At 38.4% G+C, this 25277-nt stretch overlaps 1 protein-coding gene across 3 annotated transcripts in view; it reads left to right on the forward strand.

The window, feature by feature from the left end:
• The first annotated feature begins 4919 nt into the window (after window positions 1–4919).
• The window catches only part of CD28 (CD28 molecule), an 85163-nt gene continuing 64805 nt past the window's right edge, over window positions 4920–25277 (forward strand). For all 3 annotated transcript variants that reach the window (XM_053598092.1, XM_053598091.1, XM_053598090.1), the window contains exon 1: window positions 4920–5085. In XM_053598092.1, the coding sequence (XP_053454067.1) occupies window positions 4959–5085 (127 nt within the window). In that variant the 5' untranslated portion in view covers window positions 4920–4958. The remainder of the gene's footprint in view (window positions 5086–25277) is intronic.

Genomic DNA, 25277 nt, shown 5'->3' on the forward strand with positions numbered 1-25277 from the left:
TAAGTAAAAGAGATGAGGTATATATTAACCAGTGTGATGTAAGCATTCCTAATTCTATATGAAATCAGCACATTGTACCCCATAAATGCATTAATGCATAAAAAAAAAGAAGAACCTTTAGCAAACAAAAGTCTTTAGCAAGAAGAAATATATCAGAAAGATAAGATTTGGGAATAAGTAGAAAGAAAAAAAGAGAGAAGAGAAATATATAAGAAAGATAAGATTCAGGAATCAAACAAAAGACCTTTAGCAAACAAAAGCCATTAGCAAACAAAAGAAAAAGAGACAGGAGAAATATATAAGAAACAAAAGGGACAGAAAAGGGTAAGACTTAGGGGTGAGAGAAGTCTTTGGCAAATAAAAGTATCAAGGGGAAGAAGAAATAGATAAGAAATTTAAGAAACAAGAGGGAGTAGACAAAGGGGAACTCGGGGCTCTCCCGGCACCTATGGGAGGCCCACCTCTTGCAGGCGTGCACCTCAATCCATGTCCCAGCTGTTTTTATTTGCACAGTGACATGGACTGGGTCACTGACCGAAAGGGGAAAATACACTCAGAGAAAGTGAAACCTTTTGGCAAACGGCAAGAGGAAATAGTGTAGCCAAAGGGGAACGGCACTTGGAGTCAGTGTGACCTTTGGCCCCTAAAACAAAACAAACCAAAGTGGACCTCTGGCAAACAGTAATTTCTTGAAACAAACATTAAAAAACAAAACAAAACAAAACAAAAAAAAAATAAAAAAATAAAAAATAAATAAAAAACAAACCAGAGGGGAAGCCACTCAGAGTAAATGAACCTCTGAAAAAAGAAACAATGAATAATCTTCTGACCTTAGAGTCGCGACAAGTCGAAACAGTTAGGGAAAGGACCTCTCTGACTTCCCTATACCATTACCCATTGTCAGCAGGAAGCAGTTTAGAAGGGTCATCGCTCCCGGTCCCTTCAACACAGTCAAAGGTTCTATTTGGAAGGTAAGGATGGAAAAAAGCAGGAAAAAAGAAAGATCAGCCAGAAAGACATTTGGAAAAAAAGAAAGTCAGGGTGGCGCCTGTGGCTCAAAGGGGTAGGGTGCCGGCCCCATATGCTGGAGGTGGTGGGTTCAAATTCAGCCCTGGCCAAAAAACTGCAAAAAAAAAAAAAAAAGAAAGGCAGGCCAGAAAGACCTTTGGCAAAAAAGCAGAACAGAGATGGACAGAGATAAAAAAAGAAAACAGGCCAGAGAGACTTTCAGCAAAAGAAAAGAAAGGCAGGCCAGAAAAACCTTTGGCAAAAAGCGGAGAAAAGAAAGGCAGCCAACAGAAAAAAGCAGGATTCAGATAGAAGGCCAGTTGAATGGTCCCCCAGTTAAAACTATCTTAAAATACACAAAAGGGGGGACTATGTAGGAGACACCTGAAAAGAAACACCTTGGTAATAAGGGAATGGGGAAGGGATTGGTCTCTCGTTAAAGAGCACGAGTGAGACCCCATCTCTACTAAAATTAGAAAAATTAAAAAGGTGTTGTGGCAGGCACCTGTAGTCCCAGCTATTTTTGAGGCTGAGGCAAGAGGATTGCTCAAGCCCAAGAGTTTGAGGTTGCTGTGAGCTATGATGCCACAGTACTGTACCCAAGGTGACTGAGTGAAACTCTGTCTCAAACAATAATAATAATCATAAAATTCTAATGGTTACCACCTTTCTATTAACCAACATACAGTGAATCTTCAAAAAAAGACAAAAACAAAAACAAAAGGACTGCAAATGTCAAAGTCTCCCACACTGGAATGCAGTGGCTCAGTCCTAGCTGTCTGTGACCTCCAATTTTTGGACTCAAGTGATTCTCTTGCCTTACCCTCTCAAGTAGCTGGGACTACAAGTGTATACCACCAAGCCCAGCTAACTTTTAATTTTTTTGTAAAGATACTTTCTTACTATGTTGCCCAGGCTGTCTTGAACTCCTGCCATCAAGCAATCCTTCTGCCTCAGCCTCCTAAAGTTCAGTGGTTAGGTCACTGGCCACATACACCAGGGATAGTGGGTTCGAACGCGGCCTGGGCCTACTAAACAAACAAACAACAACAAAAATAGCTGGGCACTGTAGCCGGTGCCTGTAGTCCCAGCTTCTAGGGAGGCTGAGGCAAGAGAATTGCTTGAGCCCAGGAGTTTGAGGTTGCTGTGAGCTGTGATGGCATTCTACCGAAGGTGATAAAATGAGACTCTGTCTCAAACAAACAAACAAAAAACAAATGAACAATAACAACAAAAAAACCAAATAGGGTAGGTGAAGTAATAAAACCAAGTATATTAGTTATTATTTTGTGAATTTGTATGTCAACTAATCTCTCTGGGTTTCAGATTCCTTCTCTAAAGACAAGAGTCAGACCGGATATGTGGACTGTCTGTTTTCCAGCTAAGTTTGTTCAGTTAAGCACTACCGTACCATAACGTTAACTAGATGCTACCCAGTCATCTTTAATATGCTTGAAGACAGTTATTAAGTTGTTCCTCATCCTTTTGTTATCAATTACAGAAATTGTTGGGAGTCTTTGTTTCTACTGTACATATTCTTAATCTGTATAATGAATCTCAGAGCTTCTTGTTCTAACTCTGGATAGCCTAGTGGCTTGAGAATAGGGGCCATGTTTTAGGAAAGGTGACCCTGCAGTCTTTAAATTATCTCCAGTAAGGCTAGATGGAAGGTCAGAGCCAGGAATGCTGAGTCAAATTCTAGAAGTGAATCTTGTCTAGGACTGGGGATGTCACTTTGTCATATACCTGTAAGTTCAGAAATACAAGTGAATCATTTCCAAGAACACATTGCTCCAAAGGGCAGAAAGCTGTATCAGTATGGGAGGTTTACAAAGACTGTGTTTGTGAGAAAATTAAAATGTGGACAAAGAGCGTGTACCAGGAGAGGAAATACTTTTGATCTGTCATTTATCAGCTCAGAAGGGAGGGGTAGAAAGCCAGACTTCACTTACAGCTAGGTCACCAAGGATGTTCACTGTAGCAATTTAAAATGGCCAAGAAAAAGAAAGAAAGCAACATTAGGGGTTTGTTAAACAATTTATAATATCATTACAGTATAGGATATTATGCATCAATTACAAATGATGTTTATAAAGAATACTTAAATGACATGGAGAAATGTTCTAGATACAGGTAACAGTACACATCTATTGAAAACTATAAGTAAACCATGATATTAAATATATACAAATCTTATTTGACAAATAGATGCAAGGCAATGTACGAGAATATTAACAGTATTTACATTAGGGTGGAAAGAGTACAGATAAATCTTGTTTTAATGCTTACATTTTTCTAAATTTTCTCTCTCTCTACATATATATCTTACTTTTATAGTCAGAACGAAAAGCAATACAAGTTATCTTTTTTAAAAAAACCACATCCACAAAACCCCAGTCTAGGGTTATAAAGCTTAGATTATCAGGAAAGAAAAGAAAAAAAAATTACCGGAAAAGTTATGAAACAATCATTGAGTGTGAGATACTGATATAGGCACCAAAAGAGGAGAAAAAAATGGCCACACTGGGGTGCAGGGAGGTGGCTCTAGGTCTTGAGAGTCTGCTTTGAAGCCTTCCTCGTGCCCTATCACTTCAACCTTGAACGACACAGATAGTATGAGACACCGAAGTGCTTTTGGTGGCCTTATGGTCCGCCTGAGAACACAATGTTTTTGGGCTTTCCCTTTGCCTAGGGAACCTCATCCTGATACCCAAGCTGGCTTGATGCCTATAAGAGGAATGTGTTTTGCAAAGTTCCTAGAAATGAGTTGGGGGAGGATTGGGGTAAACAAAGCACTGAGTAGTCAATGCTCCAGAGGGCCATGTCATGTCAGCACAGATGTTAAGTTCCTAATGTTTATAACTCCTTCAAATACCTAGGTAGATGTTTCTCAACTCCACAGTATAATTCTTTTTCTTTCTTTCTTTCTTTTTTTTGAAACAGAGTCTCACTCTGTGTCCTGGGTAGAGTGCCATGGGGTCATAGCTCACAGCAACCTCAAAGTCTTGGACTCAAGTGATCCTCCTGCCTCAGCCTCCCAAGCAGCTGGGACCACAGGCACTCACCACAGGCCTGGCTAATTTTTCTATTTTCAGTAGAGATGGGGTCTTGCTCTTGCTCAGGCTGATCTTGAACTCCTGAGCTCAAGCAATCCATCCGCCTCCACCTCCCAGAGTGTTGGTATTATAGGCCTGAGACACTGTACCCAGCCTCAGTAGAATTCTTATTGTTGTCTTTTTCTTTTTTTATTTATTTATTTTTTTTTTTAATTTTTTTTTTTTTTTTGTAGAGACAGAGTCTCACCTTACCGCCTTCAGTAGAGTGCCATGATGTACACAGGACTCACAGCAACCTCTAGCTCTTGGGCTTCCGCAATTCTCCTGCCTCAGCCTCCCAAGCAGCTGGGATTACAGGCGCCCGCCACAACGCCCGGCTATTTTTTGGTTGCAGTTCAGCCGGGGCTGGGTTTGAACCCGCCACCCTCGGTATATGGGGCTGGCGCCTTACTCACTGAGCCACAGGCAATCTATCATCCTATGAAAATCTCACCATTGCAAGATGATTTTTTTCCTTCTTCAGCACACTTTATCTACCCTTAAATCTCTGCCAGATTTTGAACCCCATCAACAGAGAATAATTCTCATGAGCCCATCATATAGTGATAGACACAAGGAAAGAAATAAGAAGTCTAAGAGTCAGCCAAGTGCAGGTGTGCACCTGTAGTCCCAGCTACCCAGGAGGCTGAGGTGGGAAGATTGGAGATCAGCCTGGGCAACATAGTGAGACCCTGTCTCAAAAAAAAAAAGCCTAAAGTCATCAAAACAATGTAATATCCTGTATGAAATGCTGCAGTCACGGTGCCTTGTAGTTTCAGTTCCTTCATTATGTGCCCCTAAGGGAAGTAAGTTGGTGGTGACTGTAGATGACAGAGCCTGTCAGCCTCGGCACAGATGTCTTCAGTTCACTTCACACTTTGGGTTCCTCGGGAGGGGGGGCTGGAGCCCTCGCCCACCGTTAGGACAATGATGTTTAGGCTGCTCTTGGCTCTCAACTTATTCTCCTCATTTCAAGTAACAGGTAAATAATTTTAATTTCTTTCATCTTCTAAATTTGTTTTTTGAGGTCTTGAGACCAGCTTGGTTTATTTTAAATTTCAAACAATCTGTGAAATTTAGACATTTGAGGTGAAGTTTTGTTCTAATGTGGCAACTTATGATTTAGAAACTGATTTTCAGACTATAGTATTTTAACAAAATTACTTTGGAAATAAATAAAATTTATTTAATTATTAGTTGATGGTATCTCAAGAATTTTAAACTTATGTATATGCTTTTTTTTTTTTAACTTAAGAAAACTGCTATTAGTAAGTTGGTTCTGAAAATTCTGAATTTAGGCTGCCTGCATTCACATCACTGATCCAATTCTTACTAGCTAAGTTTAGGTGTCTGTTTAAACTCTCTAAGCCTATCTTCTTATCTGTAAAATGGGAATGATAATAAGCTTCATCCTGAGGCCATTGTGAGGATAAAATGAAATAATCTGTGTGATAGCCTTAGCTCAGCCAGTGCTCAGCTAGAAAGATAAATCTTACTTATAATTTACTATGTCTACCCAATTGAATGAGTGTCAAAATGAATCCTAGGGTCCCCACAGAAGTGGGTACCTATAATTGAGTTTTCCTAGATTAAAATTCTTGAAGTTCCTCAACGATGATGGGGAGGATAATATATCTAACACTTACAGAGCACTCACTCCGAGAGCACTTACTTCTCATGAGTAGAAGGTGGGTATTGCCGTTAACCCCGTTCAGATGGAGAGACTGAGGGGTAGGCATGGTAAGCAATCTGCCTAAAGATATACAGGCATCAGTTATCAGAGGCAGTCTGACCCCAGAGCTGGTTCTCTTGCCCACTCTGGTATTCTACCGACCATGATATTGTGGTTGTAATTTCATAGGCCCAGGTAAATCCAGGATTAAATCATCTTTGGAGAAATCAAGATTCTCAACAAGAACTTGTTATTTTGGTGGGCTGGAGTAAGATATTCATTCAGCTTACTCTCTGAGAAGGGTCCCTCTTGGCTCAGAAATTGTACTGATAAGGGCTAACAGGCATATTTAAATAAAGACAGGTATTTTTCCCAAAAGATGCACTGAAAAGCCAGTATCTTCAATTTTATTTCTTATTTGTCTTGGAGGTATAGAGATTGCATTATTTGCTATTGCTCTTAAACATTATGTGCATATACCCCAAAGAGTATAATTTCCTAGCCTGCAGAAAAATAATAGTTGCATATCCATTCATCTATTTTGTGGTGTGATGTACAGTGAGCCTAAATTGTGTATATTTATAAAAGGTGTTGAAGTGATGAAAGACATGAGCTTGTGCTAACTTATTTTCTAGTATTTGGTACCAAATATTTAGAGCTACCAAATAAATTCTAAAAGAATCTTTATAATTTATTTAAGAAATATACTTAACATTTATTTTTAAGAGATCTTTAAAATTTAAAAAAATTTTAAATTGAAAAAATTTAAATTTTTTTAATTGAAAAAATTTAAATTTTTTTAATTTTAAAAAATTTAAATTTTTTTTAATTTAAAAAATTAAAAAAAATTAAAAATGAAGCCCCTCACTCCAACTGAAAACTATTTAAAGTTGGTAATTGTACACAAAATAATTTTCTGATGTGCCTTGTGGACATCTATGTCTTATTAATTCATTCACTCTCTTTTGGAGATTTTTTTTGGTAAGGGTCCCCTTCTCCTTAACAAATATTTTAAATGTTTTTTCCTTAGAACATTATTATAAGGCGGATAGCTAAAGAAGCAGTTGGAGAGTTCACACACGTGAAGCCTTTGTTTTCTACTTTGAGATACTTTTACTTTTCAAACATCAACTCACTTTCCTAATAACTTTTAGGATTTGAGGTTGAGTGTCTATCTAATGAAGAAGGAAAGGGATTGGGGTAGACGGGACACTTTTGAAATGACTCTTTTCAGTAAGAAAACTTAAGAGAAAGAAAATCATTACAACGTGCAAAAATGTATGATCTGTACTAATCAAATGGTGCAAAGCCTTCTGTGTGCTCTTTGTTTCTCTCACTGTGATTGCCCTGCATTAAGAAATTATCACTAAGGAAATTCTCTGGTCAAAGTGTAAGTGTCCTCCCTGGGACAGTGAGAAACTCCTCTAACAGCTATGTTGACTTGTGTGTGTGTGTACATGCATGTATGAAGAACAGTTTCTTTCCCCATGAATTTAATAATTCTCACTTAAAATACTTATGCTATTATAGAAAGATCTTATGGCTAAATTAAAGTAATATGATTAAGAGTGACAAATCTTTAACTTAGACAAGTCCTTTGCTAAAGTCATGTGTTTTTTTATGAGAGTCGAATAATTGTGCAACTGAGATCACCAGAGAGGACTTTGTTGGACTTTGGAATATTAGCCCAGCTTGGAAGTGCAGGCTCTTACAAAAAATCCTATGTACTCAATTTTGATATGAGGACAATTAATGACAATTAAGGTTATGGGGGGGGGAGGAAAAGTAGAAAGAGGGAAGGAGGGAGGGAGCTGGGGCCTTGGTGTGTGTCACACTTTATGGGGGCAAGACATGATTGCAAGAGGGACTTTGCTTAACAATTGCAATCAGTGTAACCTGGCTTATTGTACCCTCAATGAATCCCCAACAATAAAAAAAAAGAAAAAAAAAAGGATTTGGGATTGATGATGGGCATATGCGCGTACTACGCAGCATGTATTACATTTTTCAGATAACCTTGGTTATTTTTCAGCAAGCTAACCAGCCAGTATGAAGACACAAATCAGGACAACACCGTTCACTTTTCCACGAGGGTGTTCATTTTCATTTCTCCCCAACATTAGCAAATAAAGTATCAAAATGACCAGTTGGCATACAGTTATTTTGCTTACGCTGCTGCATCCCTATAGCCCTTCTTTTTCTGAGAGAGAGTCGAAGGCAGGACAATAATTGGCATTCAATGAAAAGTCATAAGGAAAGAAAAGTGATTAGAAACTTTATTTTTACTTCAGTGTTCAGCAGATGACTCTGCCGAGGTAGCTGTCTGCAGAACAAAGTAATTTCCTTCTCACAGTTAAGTGATGCTACCGGGCTATGCTTGGGAAAATAGGGTAAAAAAGAAAACTTTGAAAAATCAATAGATTGCTGTATTTACACGACCTTTAATACACTGTGGCCAGTTTTGCTGACTTAAAAAATTGCCTGGGTGGTTTGTCACTTCAAGTAAATCTGATGGATATTTCAAAGTACAGACATTACTTAAGAATTTGCTTTACTCTAATACTGTATCCAGATAATACACTAATTTTTTCAAAGGCACTCATCCTGCAAAGACTTTTACAGCAAGAACTATTAAATTAATATCAATATATCAATTCCAGGAAGTAGTATGAGTCATTGTCACAGACAGATTAGAAGTAGAAATGAATCTGTGATTGTAGCTCTGAAGCTAGACATTCAAACATTTACTGTTGGTGGGAAGGGGACCTTGCTGTCTGCCCTTCTTTAAGACATATACCTTGTTAATGTCTTTCTTCTGTTTTTTTCATGGGTGGAGAAATGCCGTGTGATTACCACTTGGCTTTTATCTTGTGTGGATATCTTCCTCCAAGTATTTCCTGCATGCAGTGTGCTGACATTTTCAAAATGAATTTTTTTTTTTTAATGCCACCAACATCCCAGAAGAAAATTCCGTTTGTGGTTTATCATCTCTAAAACAATAGCTCTTCATTAACTAGCATAGGCACTGATGAGGATATGCAGTTCATTTCACTTTCTCGTCCAAAAATCAGAGGACAGGCACTCCTTCAAAGCATAATTATTTCACTGCAGGTCATTGCAAGGGACAAACACCTTTGTCTCTTTTTCATCTTGATTGCCAAGATGAAAAAAAATTGCCATTTTTTCAATAAATTTATTATTTATGACATTTCATAGAGGCTAGAACTTTTCTTCCCAGTAGATAGATCAGCAGAACATTAGGAAAACTGATATCTAAGTGGTTTTGTGATCGATTGAAGGGGTCTCTGGCTTTCTATGCTGTGTTAAAGTATCTTTGTCTATTTTTTTATAATGATTTCTTTGAATACCTCCCTCCCCACCCTGCCTTTTGGCTGTGATAGGGTATTAGCACCAAAACAAAAGAAAACAAAACAGAATCAAACAAAAAAGACCCCTAAAACTTCAACTAGAGCTTTCTGTCTGAGAATAATTGCATGAGAATTGGCTCCTGAAGCCAGAGGGAAGGTAACCCAGGCTCTGCAGAGAAGTGGTTGCACAGTGGGTGTAAGTTTTTGGTTGTTACTCATTTTGATGACTCTAAACAAGAGAAGAGGGAGGTGCACCAGATGGGACCCAGTGCTCCCCAGTCAGGGTGCAGAGGTTTGCCCCTGTAATCCAACCTACTCAAGAAGCCAAGGAGGGAGGATAGTGTGAGCCCAGGAGTTGGAGGCTACAGCGAGCCATGATATTGCCACTGCACTACAGCCTAAATGACAGAGGAAGACTCCCTTCTCTTAAAAAAAAAAAAAAAAAGCATTAGACAGAAAAAAAAAAGAGCTGCCCAGCCACTTGGTAGAGTGGAGAAAGAGAATCTAGAGTTCTTTAGCCTTAGTATTTCAATGCTAACTTCATAAGCATATTAATTTAGTCTGGTATCACCATGCAAGTTACATGTGTTTTTGGTTTTCATTAAGGAAGAGAATTTGCAAGGTGGCGGAGAATTTCTTACGTAACTTTGGGCTACTCCTTTATCTCTGCATCACCATTACCGTCATCTTTTTCTTTGTTATCATCTTCATTATCTTAAGAACTCTGGTTGACAAGGTACCGAGGTTAATGGTTCCTAATGGTGTCATTCAGAATTACTCACTCATAATTCACTTTGGCCTCTGATCTAATCAAGAGCACTTTTCTACAGTACCCAAATCACCTCAGTGGCTCACAGTCTACCATGTAATGTGCTGATTATAGCATAACTCCTATTCACCCCTCACTAATTCATACAGAAATCCGAATTATTGACATGTCTGCACATTTTAGTAACAACATGGGTTCTAGATTCCCTTTTGAGAACGTAGGTGGGTGTTGTACATTTTTTTTTTAATTTGCTGAGAAGGTAGAAGGTTGTGCTTTTCATTGTTCAAGGATACTTGACATGTAGTAAAGTATCAGAATATCACCAGAGATGTATTTGTAGCTTTTGTGTTACTTGATGACTTTCTTTGATATGGACCACTACCAGTTATAAGGGTACATAATTTAAGATGAAGGAGGTTCCATTTTTGATCCATAGACTCTTTCTCCTAGAGGGTGGGAGCCTTCTCTGAGATGAGTCCTAATGAGGTAAAAGTTTCCTTTCACAATGAGACTCCTGGTGGACTAAAACAGGCCTTAGCAGGTTTCTGTTCTCCAATGTGCCAGCTCCTTCTCATGCTTTGATAAGACAGGTCCTCATTCATATTCAGGTATGTGTGTTGAATATTTTCTGTGTGCAAGATACTATTCTAGATTCTGTGATAGATACGAAATCCTACTTTGAGCTTCCAGGAAGTAAAAATGAAAATTGTGAAATTTTCCTAGAATTGTTTTCTTACAATTTAGGGCCATTGTGAATAATATTCTATCCATATGAATCTATGTTTTGGAAAACATTTATAAGCAGAAGCATCCAGAGAATTGCTGGATTCAACCACAGATATTTAGAGATGGGAGGGAATTTAGACATCTCTCATTTTACAGAAAATGAAATAGCATTGATGGTTCCTAGAAAGATGACATTTCAAAGTTTCCTGGAATTTTTGTATGCTTTTAGGCTGGACTTGTCTTACTTTTATAAACTTTCCTTTCGTGCCTTAATATAAGACCTTCAACTCTAAGACTGCAGGTTTCTTCACTGTTTCCATAACTCCATTCTCCCTTTAGGATCTTACCGAGGCCGTTTCCCTCTTGAAATTCACTCTTTCCTTTTTCTGTTCATCCAAATCCTGTCTTTTACTTAGATCTTTGGTGCAAGATTCACCTTTTTGAGGCAGCTTCTCCTCCATACTTCAGCCTTTATTGTGGACTTGTAAGGGGAGTTCTGGAAGGGTAGCTTAATTTGACAAATATGTATTAAATTTCTCTTCCATTTTAATCTCTATTAGAGTCTGAGGGAATGTAAAAAGAGGAAAAGAAATAAAAATATTTAGCACACAAGAACTGCTTGTGTAATTAATTGAATTCTCTTTGTTTTCATGGATTCCATAATTTAATGGAAAAGACTATAACATCTGGAAACAGACAAATGATAACACTGGCACTCCCCTACCTCACCATGCTATTTGGTACCTTAATGAATTTTCATATATTATTGTTATAGTCTGGAATGTCCCCTACACCTCTCACCTGAAAAAGCCTTCTCTGAGACTCAACATGGCAAATTGACAGACTTCTTTCCTCCTTAAAGTTCTCAAATTATTATGTGTTGACACATCTACTTTTCCCACTATACTGTGGACTTGTAAGGGGAGTTCTGGAAAGGTAACTTAATTTGACAAATATGTATTAACGTTCTCTTACATTTTAATGTCTATTAGAGTCTAAGGGAATGTAAAAAGAGGAAAAAAAATACTTAGCACACAAGGACTGCTTGTGTAATTCAAGCAGTTGAATCCCTTTAGGGCAGGATCATGTCTTATTCATCCTTATAAGCTGTGTTAGGCACAATGCTTGAAGCATGTAGATAGTCAATAAATATTTGTTGAAAAAGAAAATGACTGAATTAGTACAAAAACAAGGACGCGTAAGAGGAATACTCCAGTAAGATTAATGTAGAGTGATAAGTCTTTATGAAGAGTTGGGAACTGAGCTACATGTTAATGGTAAATAGGATTTATATGAATGATATTATTAAAGTAATTGCTAGCTAGCATTTATTTGGCACTTATAATGTGCCAGACACTGTTCTACAATGTGTGTTATTCCAGTGATGGATAAACTAAAAGCTGAAAGCCTGGTTTCACCACTATGAAATCTATCAATGTAACAAATACACTCGTACCCCATAAATGTATACAAATAAAGAACCATGCAATCTCCCCTCAAGTCAGATGAAGTAGTTACTATGATCACTATGATCATGCTATTTCATAGGTGGGGAACCTAAAGCACAGAGTGTATAGAGCAACTTCCCTGTGGTCACATAATGACTGAGTATGGAAATCCAGATAGTCTTGCTCCAGCATTCACATTCTTACCAATACTATGTTTCTGCAAGAAAGAGAAGCCATATTAATAAAGAAATCAAACCAGGAATACTGTCATTTCATGTTCTTGAAGCAGATGGCAAGTCTGAATGTGTAGGGGCATGAAAGAAGTAGGGCAGAGTCAGGTTAAACAAAGGACTGAACACTGGTAACAGAAGTTCAAGCTTTATTTTCCAGGTGTTTTGAAGTAGCTGAACTGGGTAAAAAGAAAATATGTAGGAATCTTTATCTTTGGAGTAAAGCTGAAGTCATGGGAATGGATGGCTAGTTGAAAGGGAAAGGTATAATTACAGAAAAGCAGAATGGAGCTGAATCTGGAAAATAGCTCTGGTTAGGAGTCAGCTGAAAAGGATGACAAGTTAGTGGAGGAGATAGATGTGGTTAGAGAGGCCAGAGAGGAATGTCTAATGGAATGTCACTAAGGCCAAAGGGGGAAGGAGTTTTGAAAAGAGTGGTTGATGGCACTATGGGTAGGAGGGAAGGAGAACGTGAATAATGGTTTGGGATTTGGCTGAAAGGAGGCCAAATGGGATTTTAGAGTTTAGGCAGAGTCATGGAGAAGGAAGATAAGACTTCACAGGGTTAAGAAAAAGTGGAGGGAGACAAAACTGAGACAGTGAAAAAGGAGATGAAATAGATAAGGTGAAGACAATTATAAACTCAGAATGTCTAACTTGGTATTTTGTTTATGGTAGGTATGAAATAAATGTTTACAATCTGAACAATTTACTTACCACATGGAAAGAGCCCAATGCTGGATTTGTGTGTGTGTGTGTGTGTGTGCGTGATGTGTGTGATGTGTAGCATTGCAGGGCTGGTAGGGAGAGAAGGCTATTAGGAAAGAAAGCAGGAGGAGGGAGAGGGGAAAAAGGAGGGTGGGGCTATTTATGTAAGGAGATGGGGAGGGGGGTGTGATGCAAGGGAGAGGGGAGTACTAGAGAGGAGGACAAATCTATAAGAAGATGGTCAGGAACAGAAGAGCTTTATAGGGACAGACATATTTTGGGATGAAGCTAGGGTAGAGGAGTAATTCCATGCTGGTAAACCAGAAGTTAAAAACTGCCTTGTTAAATAAGTCAATAAAAATAATTCTCTCAAAATAGATCGCAGTGCTAAACCTGTATCAGCAAAGGCCAATTCAAAGACTGAGTCCCTGTGTCTTTTATATTTTTGCTTGAATCCTCAAAAATTCACAATGATTGGACTTGACCTCAGCTCATGGCAGCGATAACAGGGTCACTAGGTTCAAACCAACCCTGCCCAACATTGTCTGTGGGGCTCCTATTTACAGTCAGGTATGCTAATCTTAGTATCTCCCTGTCTATTTCAGAACAAGGATGTGGTTGCTTGACCTAAAGCCAAGGATTTCTCAAGGTTGAGGGGTGCGATTAGGACTTTTAGTCTGTTGCACTATGACATAATTTTTCTAGTCCACAGTTTCTTCATCTGATACATGAAGAGCTTAGACTAGAGGGTATCTCAGGTCTATTTTCTGGCTTAAGAATCCTTCTACAGTGAAAGAAAAAAAGCCAGTTTTTATCAGCTCTATCAAAGCAATTCAACCACCTCACCCCTTTGTGAATACTCATCTGATCTGACAGAACAAATGCAAGGAATTGCAAACCAGGCCATCTCTGAATTCTCTTGGAGGGATTGCTCACCAGGATCTTAGATCTTAGAAATGACTGTGGGACTTTGGGTGTGTGTGTGCAATTTTATCTTTGTTGTCTCTTATTGTCCTATATAAAGATGAAGTCTAACATAGTAATTATTCCCAAATAATTGCCCAAATAAAAGTCCATGGGTATCAGGCTGTGACACTTACCTTAGAAATTCTATATATGCCAAACCTCTGAGTTGGCTCTTCAGAGGTTTAGGATTTAGGGAGAATGGATCAGACAGGAAAAATAGACTGTTGTCGTTTTTTTTAGAGTTGGTTTGAATGAGGGCTAAGAATGATGGTGGCTTGATGATTCTCAAATGTGGTCACTAGATTAAAAAATACATCTATTTAGAAAAAAACATATTAATAGAGGAGGTCCCTCTATACCCATGGGTTTTCTATTGATCTATTAACTGAATTACCATCATAATATTTATACAGAAATCTATGAGGCCCTGGTTACATACTATTTGGACCACAGGCAACCTCTTAGGATAATAAAATTTGATTTTGGGGAGTGGTTTGGCAGCTTTTGATATGGGTACCACTTTCATATGTGGCCATATTGTCCTCTGAGATTGCCCTTCTAGTATTAGGAGAAGACAGGAAGATTGCAGACTTGTGAACTTGGTCACATTGTGTCAAGTTTGCTTTGTGTTTAGGAAGATTGGGGTTTGGGGAGCTCACCTCCTGTGTTTCTGGGCAGTGTCTGTGAGTGGCCGTGATGAGAGCACAGGCAATGGTTTTAGAAGTTTCAAAATATTAAATGTCTTCCTAGTACAGTTGATTTTTCAATGTACATTTCTAGTCCACACTGGCTTCCTTGACCTCTAGTCTTACATTTCTGACTCCTTAGGATCTTTTCTCCAGGATGCCTTAGTCACCCCTCAAACCCAACTTATCTAAATATGAACCCAACAGCTTTTTTCCCAACAAATTTCTTCTCTTAATTTATCTAATTTTGTCAGCAGTGCCTCCACTCTTGCCCTCACCCAGCCCATGAACTCCATGTCAGTGTCCATTCCTGCTCACTGTGAGTCTGCTCAGACCAGCTCCAGGGACAAGTCTACCCCTTTTGACCTCAGCTGCTACCTCCACAGCTCAGGCCTTGTAAACTCATGTCAGTGTATTTCTTTGGCTCCTGGAATGATCACTCACTACTATGCTAACCTTCTTGAAGGAGCATGTCCACCCCATTCTCAATTCAGATGTCTTCAGAGTCTGCTATAACTTTCCTGGTAAAATCCATTGCCTTTTCCTGACATTAAAGGAAAAGGACTGAAGACTCTCTGTGCATGGTATCAGCCATCTTTATCCATTTCCTCCAGACATGAATGGAATACTCTGCTATTTCTTAATAAACCTTTACAGTAAGGTTAATTCTTTGATTTTTAGCCTGCCCAAATTTGCCCCAGAACTCATGGCTCAGCTAAAGGCCAATCTGTACAAAAACATCCAGAATTATCCTGCCTGGAAATAATGCCTCGCTCATGTGACTGTCAATGACCTTCTATAGAGGTTATGCTACACAATGCTACTCATGGATTTGGAGTGGAGCTAGTTGCGCACCTGCCTCAGGAGTTCTCCTCAGAGGAAGCAGCTCTGGCTTTCACATCTTTCTATCTCCTAAGAACCAAGTCCATCAAGTTCCATTATTTATTTGCTAAAGAAATGAATAAACTTGTTATGGCAGAAGTCAGAATATCAAAGAATAATTCTCTGATCCGCCAGAATTCCTTTTCAGGAAGTACTCATTGATCATTTTGATAATTTCTCTCTCTCAAAAATAAATGTCTTAAGTCTTGATGCTCAGACGGGACTTTTTACTCCTGAACTATTTGACCTTTGAATTACTTTCTGACAGTTGCTTGTAGCACAATTTTTTTTTTTTTTTAAAGGACAAAAGCTAGTGTCCCCCATACTACAGTGTCTGGCTGTGTAGGAACAAAAATAGGGGTTAAATGTGGGGCTTAGACTAGTGCTGGCCAAAAGCATCTTGTTTAGCAAATTTATAAAAAGGCTTGTGTTTCTATTTCTGTTGTTACCTATAATCATTGTCCTTGTTTGAACTAAAGTCTCTTTGGTTTTTGTTTCGAAATCATACTTTCTGTCAATAAGTATTAATGTGCTTAGTATAACTTACAGAGTCCTTGCACAGGGCTGCTTGCCTGGCCTGCTTGTCTTGATAGTCTGTCAAAGTGGCTTCCTCTATACAATTCATTTTCCTCTGGTTCTGGTAATTCCCTGTCCCTTTACCTTTTCAGACCTAAGTGTGGTCATAACTCTGCTGGGGCAAGCTATAGTCCTTTCATAAAGAAACCCTCCTACTATTGCCCATTGTCATGTGTGCCATTTGTTTCCTATTGGGACCATGAAGGAGACAGCACAGTTGGCTCTCTGTACCCGTGGGTTCCATATCTGTAAATGCAACCAACCATGGATCGAAGATACAGAATTCGGGAGACGCAGAATTTGTGGATACAGAGGACCAACTGTTTGTATCCACAGGTTCTGGGGGCTCAATTTTCACATCTGTGGGAATTCTGGAGTCAGTCCCCCGCAGATACTGAGGGGTGACTGATGCATGTAGATGAAGCTTATCTAAAGCTTTTTTAAAAAAAGATGGAGATACTTTCCTTAAATCTCCATTCCTTATGAAAAACAGGGAGAGTTTCAAGATAACAGACAATAGAAAATTAGATGAAATGACCACAAAGTTATTTTGAAACTGTAACCTGAGTTATTATTATTTTTTCATTTTGACATGAATTTCTGGGAGAGAGAGTGTCTGGAGCCATTCAACGCATGATAGGTCATTGATAGCTCTGTTTTTAATCTTCCTAGTAGCTTGCAAATGTTCTGTACTCCTCTTTCTCTCAAATCAGTGTGAAACCAAACCCCCTGCTAAAGTTATCAGACCTCAGACTCGTGCATCTCTCTTTACCACAGGAGAAACAATTTGTCTTAGAGGTTACTGAGCAAGCACTGGATTGCCTGTGGGGGAGTCTGCCCCTTTTGGACAAAAGGAGCCAGTGGTCAGAGGGCCACGTGTTGAAGGATATCCTGGGCCCAAACAGGAAATATACTCAGAGGAAAGTTATAGTAACTTAACTAGCTCTGTGGTCAGGAGTGAGGTGTTCTTCTGTGCCAGGGAAACTGGCGTCATCTTCACGATATGCTCACAAACATCATAGGGCAAGATGGCTGAAAAGAGAAGCTTTCATTTTCTTTGGTTCTTACCTAACCCATTAAATTATGTTTGTCAGAATTTAAAAAAGGAAACAGCATGATTAGTATCTTATAAACTGATTTTTCAACTGCAAAAGAAACTCTGGCTGTGATGTGCATAAATGGGACCTGATAAAGTTCTTAAACATTCTGGAGGAAAATCACATAGCTAATTAAACATGTGTTCTCACTTTCTAATTGCTTCTTTTACTTTCAAGTGCAGACTTTAGTCTTGAGTGCTGTTTACCACACTCTGGTTCACCAGCTTCTGTGTGCCATTTTATTTCTTGGTAGTGCTATGATAAAGGAACAAACAAAAGTAATTCATAAAATCTCCACAGTAAAAGATTTGCCCAGTTAGGCAAACGCGACTTTATGTATTGACTAATGTTCTCGTTCAATCAATTTGTACACTTGGGCAAGCTGGAATGGAAGACCCACAATGGCATAATCACTGTTTTTGCATAAAAATAATTGACACGAGGTGTCCCATGTCAGTAGATTGTCTGCAGACCCTATCTGGCACCCATCTATGACCTTCAGGTAGTGTTTCAAATCGTAAGCAAAATGTTTTGTATATATGCTTTAGATGAAAAAAAAAAGTTTGGAAATATACTTTCTGTAAATATGAGCATGAAATCAATTCAATCTTGCTGAATGAACAAAGTTGTTTTTCTACTCATTCATGATTTAAAACCTAGATGTCTAATAAATTTATGATTTACTCCTAGATGTCCAAATAAATAAGTTACTTCTCAGCTCTTTCATTATTTGTGTGACCTTGTTCAAAAAGTCATTTGCTTCTTTTGTTTTCAGTTGTCTCTTCCATAAAATGAGGGATTGGCTTAGATCATCTCCAATTTTCCATCCAGCTCAGCAGTTTTTGCAGGATGGGACTCCAGCAAAATGGTGGAGAAAATGAAATTTATCTTGTTCTGGTTCTTTTCACATTCTTTTTACTCCCTTACTTAATGACAGCCTCCTCCCTAACTCTCACTTCAGATGCTGAGTACCATCTTCTTTATCAAGTCCAACTTTGAGAGGATCTAGAATCAATCAAAAAATTGTTTTGAAAATTTGATGCAAAATGGCAGAGGGAAAAGAACAAGAGCTTAGAAGTGATGAGGCATGGCCTCAAGTCTCAAGGGTCACTTACTTTTCCTATAACCTCAGACAACTCACCTACCTCTTTGACCTTGGTTGGCCCATCTGTAAAACAGGTGTGAGGATGATGATCCTATTTTCTTCACAGATTAATATGGAGTTCAGAAGAGATAAAGTAAGAGAAAGCATTTTGTAGCCCTACAAATGTAAGCCTTTGTGTTTCCCACATTACATTTTAGGCTTCATTTTCTTTGGGAATCTAAGTATTAACTGAGGGTCTTTCAAGGTCAGAGAGCCACACTTTAGGGGTGGTTATTCATTCCACCTGTGCAGAGGGTTGACCTGGTTACTGAACATAGTAATTGACCCATTTATAATAGGTAAAAAGAGAAAGGTTTTTTGTTTTTTTGGTAACCAACCTGCCACCCAACTCTGGCCCCCATTCTCATGGAAGTCCAAGCAACTTTCGATTTTCCTTAAGTCAGCTATATCACAAGATTATCTGTGGGAAATCTCTTCATTCTCACTGCCTTGCTCATAAGCAGCAGATAAGTAGCTTCTCACCTCCGATCTTACTCTTCATGTTGCCTATTGTCAGGCAAGAGTTGTGAGGGAAAGAGGTTTGAGGTTACTGTTTCCTGTCTCCACACCTTTAGCTGGTTTAGCTGTTAGGAAAGGCTTTGCAAAGCAAAGCAGTAAATTCATCATCAAAACAACTTGTCAATTCAGTTACAGAAATGTCAGTCAAGCTAACCTTTTGATACCATAAGCAAATACAGTTGATGGGTTGACAATGTTTCTCTTTTAACATGTAGGTTTGACCTAGGTAGAGCTTGACTAATATTCACAAGGAGGAAAGTCAAATATTCACAAGCAAAGGGCTAGGTCTGCTATATCAGTACTAAAATAGCCTAAAAAGGGTGCTTTCCATTCCTAGCATGCACTGGAAAGCAACCAAACAGAAGTTAGTATGGGGAAGCTAAATATTCCTCAGATTTTTTCTGAGTGTAGATTTGTCCTTAAGTTTTACAATATGTCCTTAAATTATTTGAAGTACTATGGATTCCCAGAAACTCAGAGAACCAAAGTATGTATCAAAACCAAATGTTGTCAGATGCTCTGATTATCAGCTGTTTTGATTTAGCCAAGGTTTTGCTTTACTCTCATTGAGTAAAGAGTGTACATTTTTTTTTCTTTTTTTTTCTTTTTATTGTTGGGGATTCATTGAGGGTACAATAAGCCAGGTTACACTGATTGCGTTTGTTAGATAAAGTCCCTCTTGCAATCATGTCTTGCCCCCAGAAGGTGTGGCACACACCAAGTCCCTCTTTTTCTCTTTCATTTTTACACATGCTCCATTTTAAGAGAAAATAAGAGGAGTCAGAATGGTGTCTACTGTAAATCATAATAATTATATATGTTCAATATCACTTAGAGTAACTGGTTATCTTTTTCTACCCACTGAAAGTAAATTTATTTCATTTAGCAACTCTCTAAAGCAGATGTAGATTTTGAGGTCCTATGAGATCGTTTCTCATTTGGGTTTCTCTGAATTATTGACATGAATCAAGATGGGACTAAGTGATATAAGGGTATAAATATTGCAAGATAAGAGATTTTGTTAGCTGACTTTAAACTCAGCTTGAACCCTACACTAGCAGCCTGTTAGCTACATATGAACACACAGTAAGCAAGCTATTGCAAGCATGTGTTTAAGGATCAGCTAATTTAAAAGTTATCTGTGTTGACATAAGAAGAGAAAGGAAAGTAAACATTGACAGGTAAATTGGGTGTCTTTTTTTTTTTTCATAAAATGGCCATATCGAAAACCAATAGTTTTCAATCTCTTTCCCAACAAAATCTTAGCACAGAGAGTAACAAAATAGTTTTCCTTCCCCTGTTCGGTTGCTGAATAGGCCATCAGCCAGGAGAATGCTGAATATGTAGCCAGCCTACCAGGCGTCCACAAACTTTTTAAACAGTTTACTGTCCCTCAGACTGTTGGAGGGCCGGACTATAGTTTAAAAAAAAAACAACTATGAACAAATTCCTATGCACACTGCACATATCTTATTTTGAAGTAAAAAAACAAAGTGGGAACAAATACAATCACACCGCCTCATGTGGCCTGTGGGCTGCAGTTTGAGGACCCCTGGGCCTAGACACTGGTCTCAGCTTGGCCCTGCTCCTGTAGTGCCTAGGTAGAGTGGGCTCTGGAGAAATCCTATCAGTCTCAACAATGCTGATGTTTGAATTTTGAGGTCCCACTGTGGACAGAAGGGAAATCCATCTGCCAGTTATCTCACTACATGATGCCTTGTGAAGGAAAGATAGTTTCGGGAGAGAAAGATCACTGCTTCTCTCCTCTGAAAAACAGCTCCAGGGAGTCGGCTGTGTTCCCAGCAAACTTCAAGGTGATCTGTATTTTCTTCACAATGATGCCTCAGGCTGAAAGAATGTTTTCCTAAAAGCTCAGATGTCCACACTTCACATCGGTGTCTAAGCTGTCTCTTCTGGTAATGTGATGAAGAAGAGCTGAATGAAGGAGAGGTGGAGGAAAAGGAAAATAGTGACTTTCTTAGTGAGGTCTATGTGGCCTCAGGACAGGCATTTTCAGCTCCTCCTTTTTTCTCACCACACTTAAGCAAATGTCAGGTTTTGCAAAGTGCATCCTGTAAATATTTCTTGAGTTTATCTGCTTCTTTCATACCATATTCCTGTCCCTTATCCCCTGTTGCCTAGAATCCTATGGATATAGCTTAACTGGTCTCCATGTTTTCACTCTTGAGCCGTTCAAATTTACCTTCCATGTTTTTGCCAAAGTGCCCTATATAAAATGAAAAGTTGCGCACATCACTTTTCTGCACAAAAGCATTCAAAATCTCTGTTGCCTGCAAGCTAGAGCTCAAGTTCCCCAGTGAGGTGAACTATGCTTGCTTTGCCAATCTTATCTTTCGTAACTCATGATCCAGAAAATTGAGGTAGCCATAATTTACCTACATCTGTCATACTCTTTCTTACCTCTTTCTCTCCTTTGCTTAGACTGCTGTTTTTCTGTTTGTCTTTCCCTCACACAGTCCCCTAACTCACCCCCAACCACAATGCACATTCTCCCCCCTTAACCCAGGTGGGAGACACATCTTAGCCAGGCTAACTTTTACATAGTAAAAGTTTGTCAAATCAATGTATGCATGACCTCTCATGACTCAGGTGAGCAGTCATCTCCTCCAGAAATCTTTAGCTGGTTCCCCAAGTGTCCCCAGGAGCTCTGCACAGATCACTGTTCCACTATTTGGAAAGCAGTATCTGTTTAGTTTATAGTCTTTCTTTTCTAGTAGAGTGTGTGGAAGAAACTGAGTACAATTCATTTTTGGGAAATCAATTCTTCCCTTCCACGTGCATCTTAGGAACATGTCACACCCTGAGTTAGACAAGTTGTGTTCAGCATACAGCTGGGGTAGAAATGCAAGACCTTCCTTTCTCCCTCCCTTCCCTGGCTCCACCTCACTGTGTGTACCTGGAGAAGGGAGCCCAACTGGGTAACAATCTGGGCTTTCTCTCTAGCCTCACTCATTTTCTCCACCCACAGTCCCTTTTTATCCCCACAAAGAAGTTCTATTCTCATCTTTTTCTTTATATTAAAAGCAGATCAGGAAGAATTTGAATGCCCAATAAAACAAAATCCAGACAATTAGCAACAGAAACACAGATCCCAGAAGGCTCCATAAACAGAAATACAGATGTCTAACCTCTACTCCCTGAAACGGAGAGGAGATGCTGGCATTTGTTGCTGGGGTTGGTTACCCTTCCAGTCAAAATTGGCCTCATGACTCCTTCTAACTAAACAAAGACAAAAGCCAAACAAAATAGAAACAACAAACAGGTTGGACTTTCACAGTGAGACAGGTTGAACTTTTCAATTCTTTCATGTTTACTTCTCAGTGCTTCCACAGAATATTTGTTGACTGAATAATAAATGAAACCCAACTTGTTGAGACACAGTTCTGAACAGGGATTTAAGGAGATGGCAGTCAAATTGGCAGCTAGATTTGACAGCCATGTCCTTAAATCCTGAAGAATGATATAGTCTCCTTAAGAAAGACACAATCAGATCACCATTTTTCACTCAGCAATTATTCTATGAGATCCTATTACTTCCTCAGTATTATATAAAGAAATGGAATATGTAGCCTTTGTTGTGAAGAGACTTGGACACTAGGGGCCTAGGGAATTATATATGAATCGAAAGCTAAACAAATTGAACCATGTGAAAAAAGAGGCGTTCAAAATGTAGAACCTGACCAAATAGCAAAGGAGTGATACAGACAATAATAATTTTGAGATCTGAGAAGAGTGGTGTGCTGGGCTATACCAAGTCAGTAGACAAAGTGTGGAGGCAGAAATACTGATTATGTTCTTGGGGTGTTAACTTAAATGGCCTGGTTAATTAGGAGGTTTGGGTTAGATGAGATGAGGTGGGAAAAGTCTGTGGAGGCCTATGAATTTGAGGATAATAAGTTGTGTTTCATTTGTTAGCCCATTTGTTCTCAAACTTGATTGCAATTTACAATTACCAGAGAAACTTAAAAAAATATGAATGGAATGCCTGGATCTTATACCCTGTGATTGTGATTTAATTGGCCTGGGAATCATAGGTTTTTAGAATTCTCCAGGTGATTAGTCTAATATGTTGTCAGCTGGAGAAATCAATTAGGCCATACTTGTTTTCAATCCCTACTGAATACTAAAGTCAAGTTGGGGACTTTTAAGACAACTCATGGAATGGGAGAAGATATTTAAAAATCACATATATGATAAACATATATAAATAACTCTATCATCCAATAATAAAAAGACAAATACCAGTTAACAAATGGGAAAATGATCTGAATAGACTTTTGTCTAAAAAGAATATACAAATGGCTAACAAGTACATGAGAAGATGCTTATGTCTTTAGAGAAATGCAAATCAAACCATGATGAGACACCACTTCACACCCACTAGGATGGCCATAATAGAAAAGACAGACAATGATAAATGTTGGCAAAGAAGTAGAGAAATAGGAACCCCATATTCTGCTGGTGGGAATGTACAATGGTGCAGTTGTTTTGGAAAACAGTCTGGCAGTTCCTCAAAAAGTTAAACAGAGTTATTATGTGACCCAGCAATTCCACTCTTGGTATGTACCCAAGAAGACTGCAAACATATGTTCACATAAAAACCTGTACACAAATGTTCATAGTAGTGTTATTTATAATAGCTAAAAAGTAATGAATGGAAAAACAAAATGTGTTTATCCATACAGTGAAATATTATTTGGTCATAAAGAGCAATGAAGTTCGGATACATTGATAACATGGATGAACTTTTTTTTTATGGTATGCACTTTTTTTTTAAATTAAATCATAGCTATGTACATTAGTATGATCATGGGGCACCATACACTTGGTTCATAGACCGTTTGACACATTTTCATCACACTAGTTAACATAGCTTTCCTGGCATTTTCTTAGTTATTTTGCTAAGACCTTTACATTCCACATTTACTAAGATTCACATATACCCTTGTAAGATGCACCGCAGGTGTAATCCCATTAATCCCCCTCCCTCCACCTACCTCCCCCCTCCCTCCCCTCCCTTTCCCCCTTCTCCCTATTCTTAGGTTGTAACTGGGTTATAGCTTTCATGTGAAGGTCCCACATTAGTTTCATAATAAGGGTGAGTACATTGGGTACTTCTCTTCCATTCTTGAGACACTTTACTAAGAAGAATATGTTCCAGCTCCATCCATGTAAACATGAAAGAGGTAAAGTCTCCATCTTTCTTTAAGGCTGCATAATATTCATAAACTTGACACAAGAAAGAAAGAAACCAGACATAAATGCCCACATATTGTGTGATTCAATTCATCTAAAGGTCCAGAATAGGCAAAACTAAATAGTCAGAAAGTAGATTAGTGGTTTCTAGGGCTTGAAGGAATGGAGGAATGGAGAGTGGCTACAAATCAGTATGGTGTTTCTTTTGGGGGTAATGAAAATATTCTGGAATCAGGTAGCTGTGGTCCATTCACAACTCTATGAATATACACCAAATCCATGGAATCATACATTTTAAAAGGGCAAATTTTGTGGTATGTAAATTATATCTTAAAAATATATCAATCCTTCCCCACAACTATCCCCAGCATAGACAAATTAAATCAGAATTTCTGGGAGTGAGAGAACCTGGGCACTAGTATTTTTTTCTAAAGTTCTTGATATAGAGCTAGAATTGATAACTATATAGGAGACCAAAAAAGCTGTTATTAATTCAATTCTATGCAGCTCCTTTACTCCCAAAGCGAAAACAAAACACCTGAATACATAAATTCAAATTCAGATTATATTATAAATTTCATTTTAATGGTTCTGATTCTTTTGCTCTTCAGAATGGGTAAATGGGGTGTTGCTTCAAATAACTTTTTTTTTTTAAATGCAGATAGACAGGTAATTATTGGCATCTCCCTAAACAATAACAAAAAACGTTTTTGTTGGTATTGAAATTTGAATCAGAGACACAAGGCAATTTGTTGTTTTAGAAAAAATTTGGAGGGTCTTTTGTTTATAAAGTTGAGTTTTAATGTTTCAGGGGTCTATTTCTCAGGTGATTGTGGATGACTTGGGTTTCAGTTCTGGCTTTGCTCATCTTTTGCTCAATGACTTAAGAAAAACCATATAATGTTTCTAGGCCTACAGTCAATTGAAAAAAGAAAAGGAACATATTGTCATGTGCCAGCAATGAGGGTACAGTGGGAAACAAGGTTGTTGTGTTCTCCTCTCCCATGGAATTGATAACCTAGTTTCAGTTTCTTTGCTTTAAAGGTGAAGACAATTAAATGATCTCTAGATTCTTTGATCTTTTATTGGGGTAGCATAAGGGTAGTAGATGAACTAGAGAGATAACTCTTGTGAAATCTTTCCATTCTTTGTGATTTAAAGAATAA

The sequence above is a fragment of the Nycticebus coucang genome, chromosome 7, assembly GCF_027406575.1.
Source record: "Nycticebus coucang isolate mNycCou1 chromosome 7, mNycCou1.pri, whole genome shotgun sequence".
Taxonomy (NCBI): Eukaryota; Metazoa; Chordata; class Mammalia; order Primates; family Lorisidae; genus Nycticebus; species Nycticebus coucang.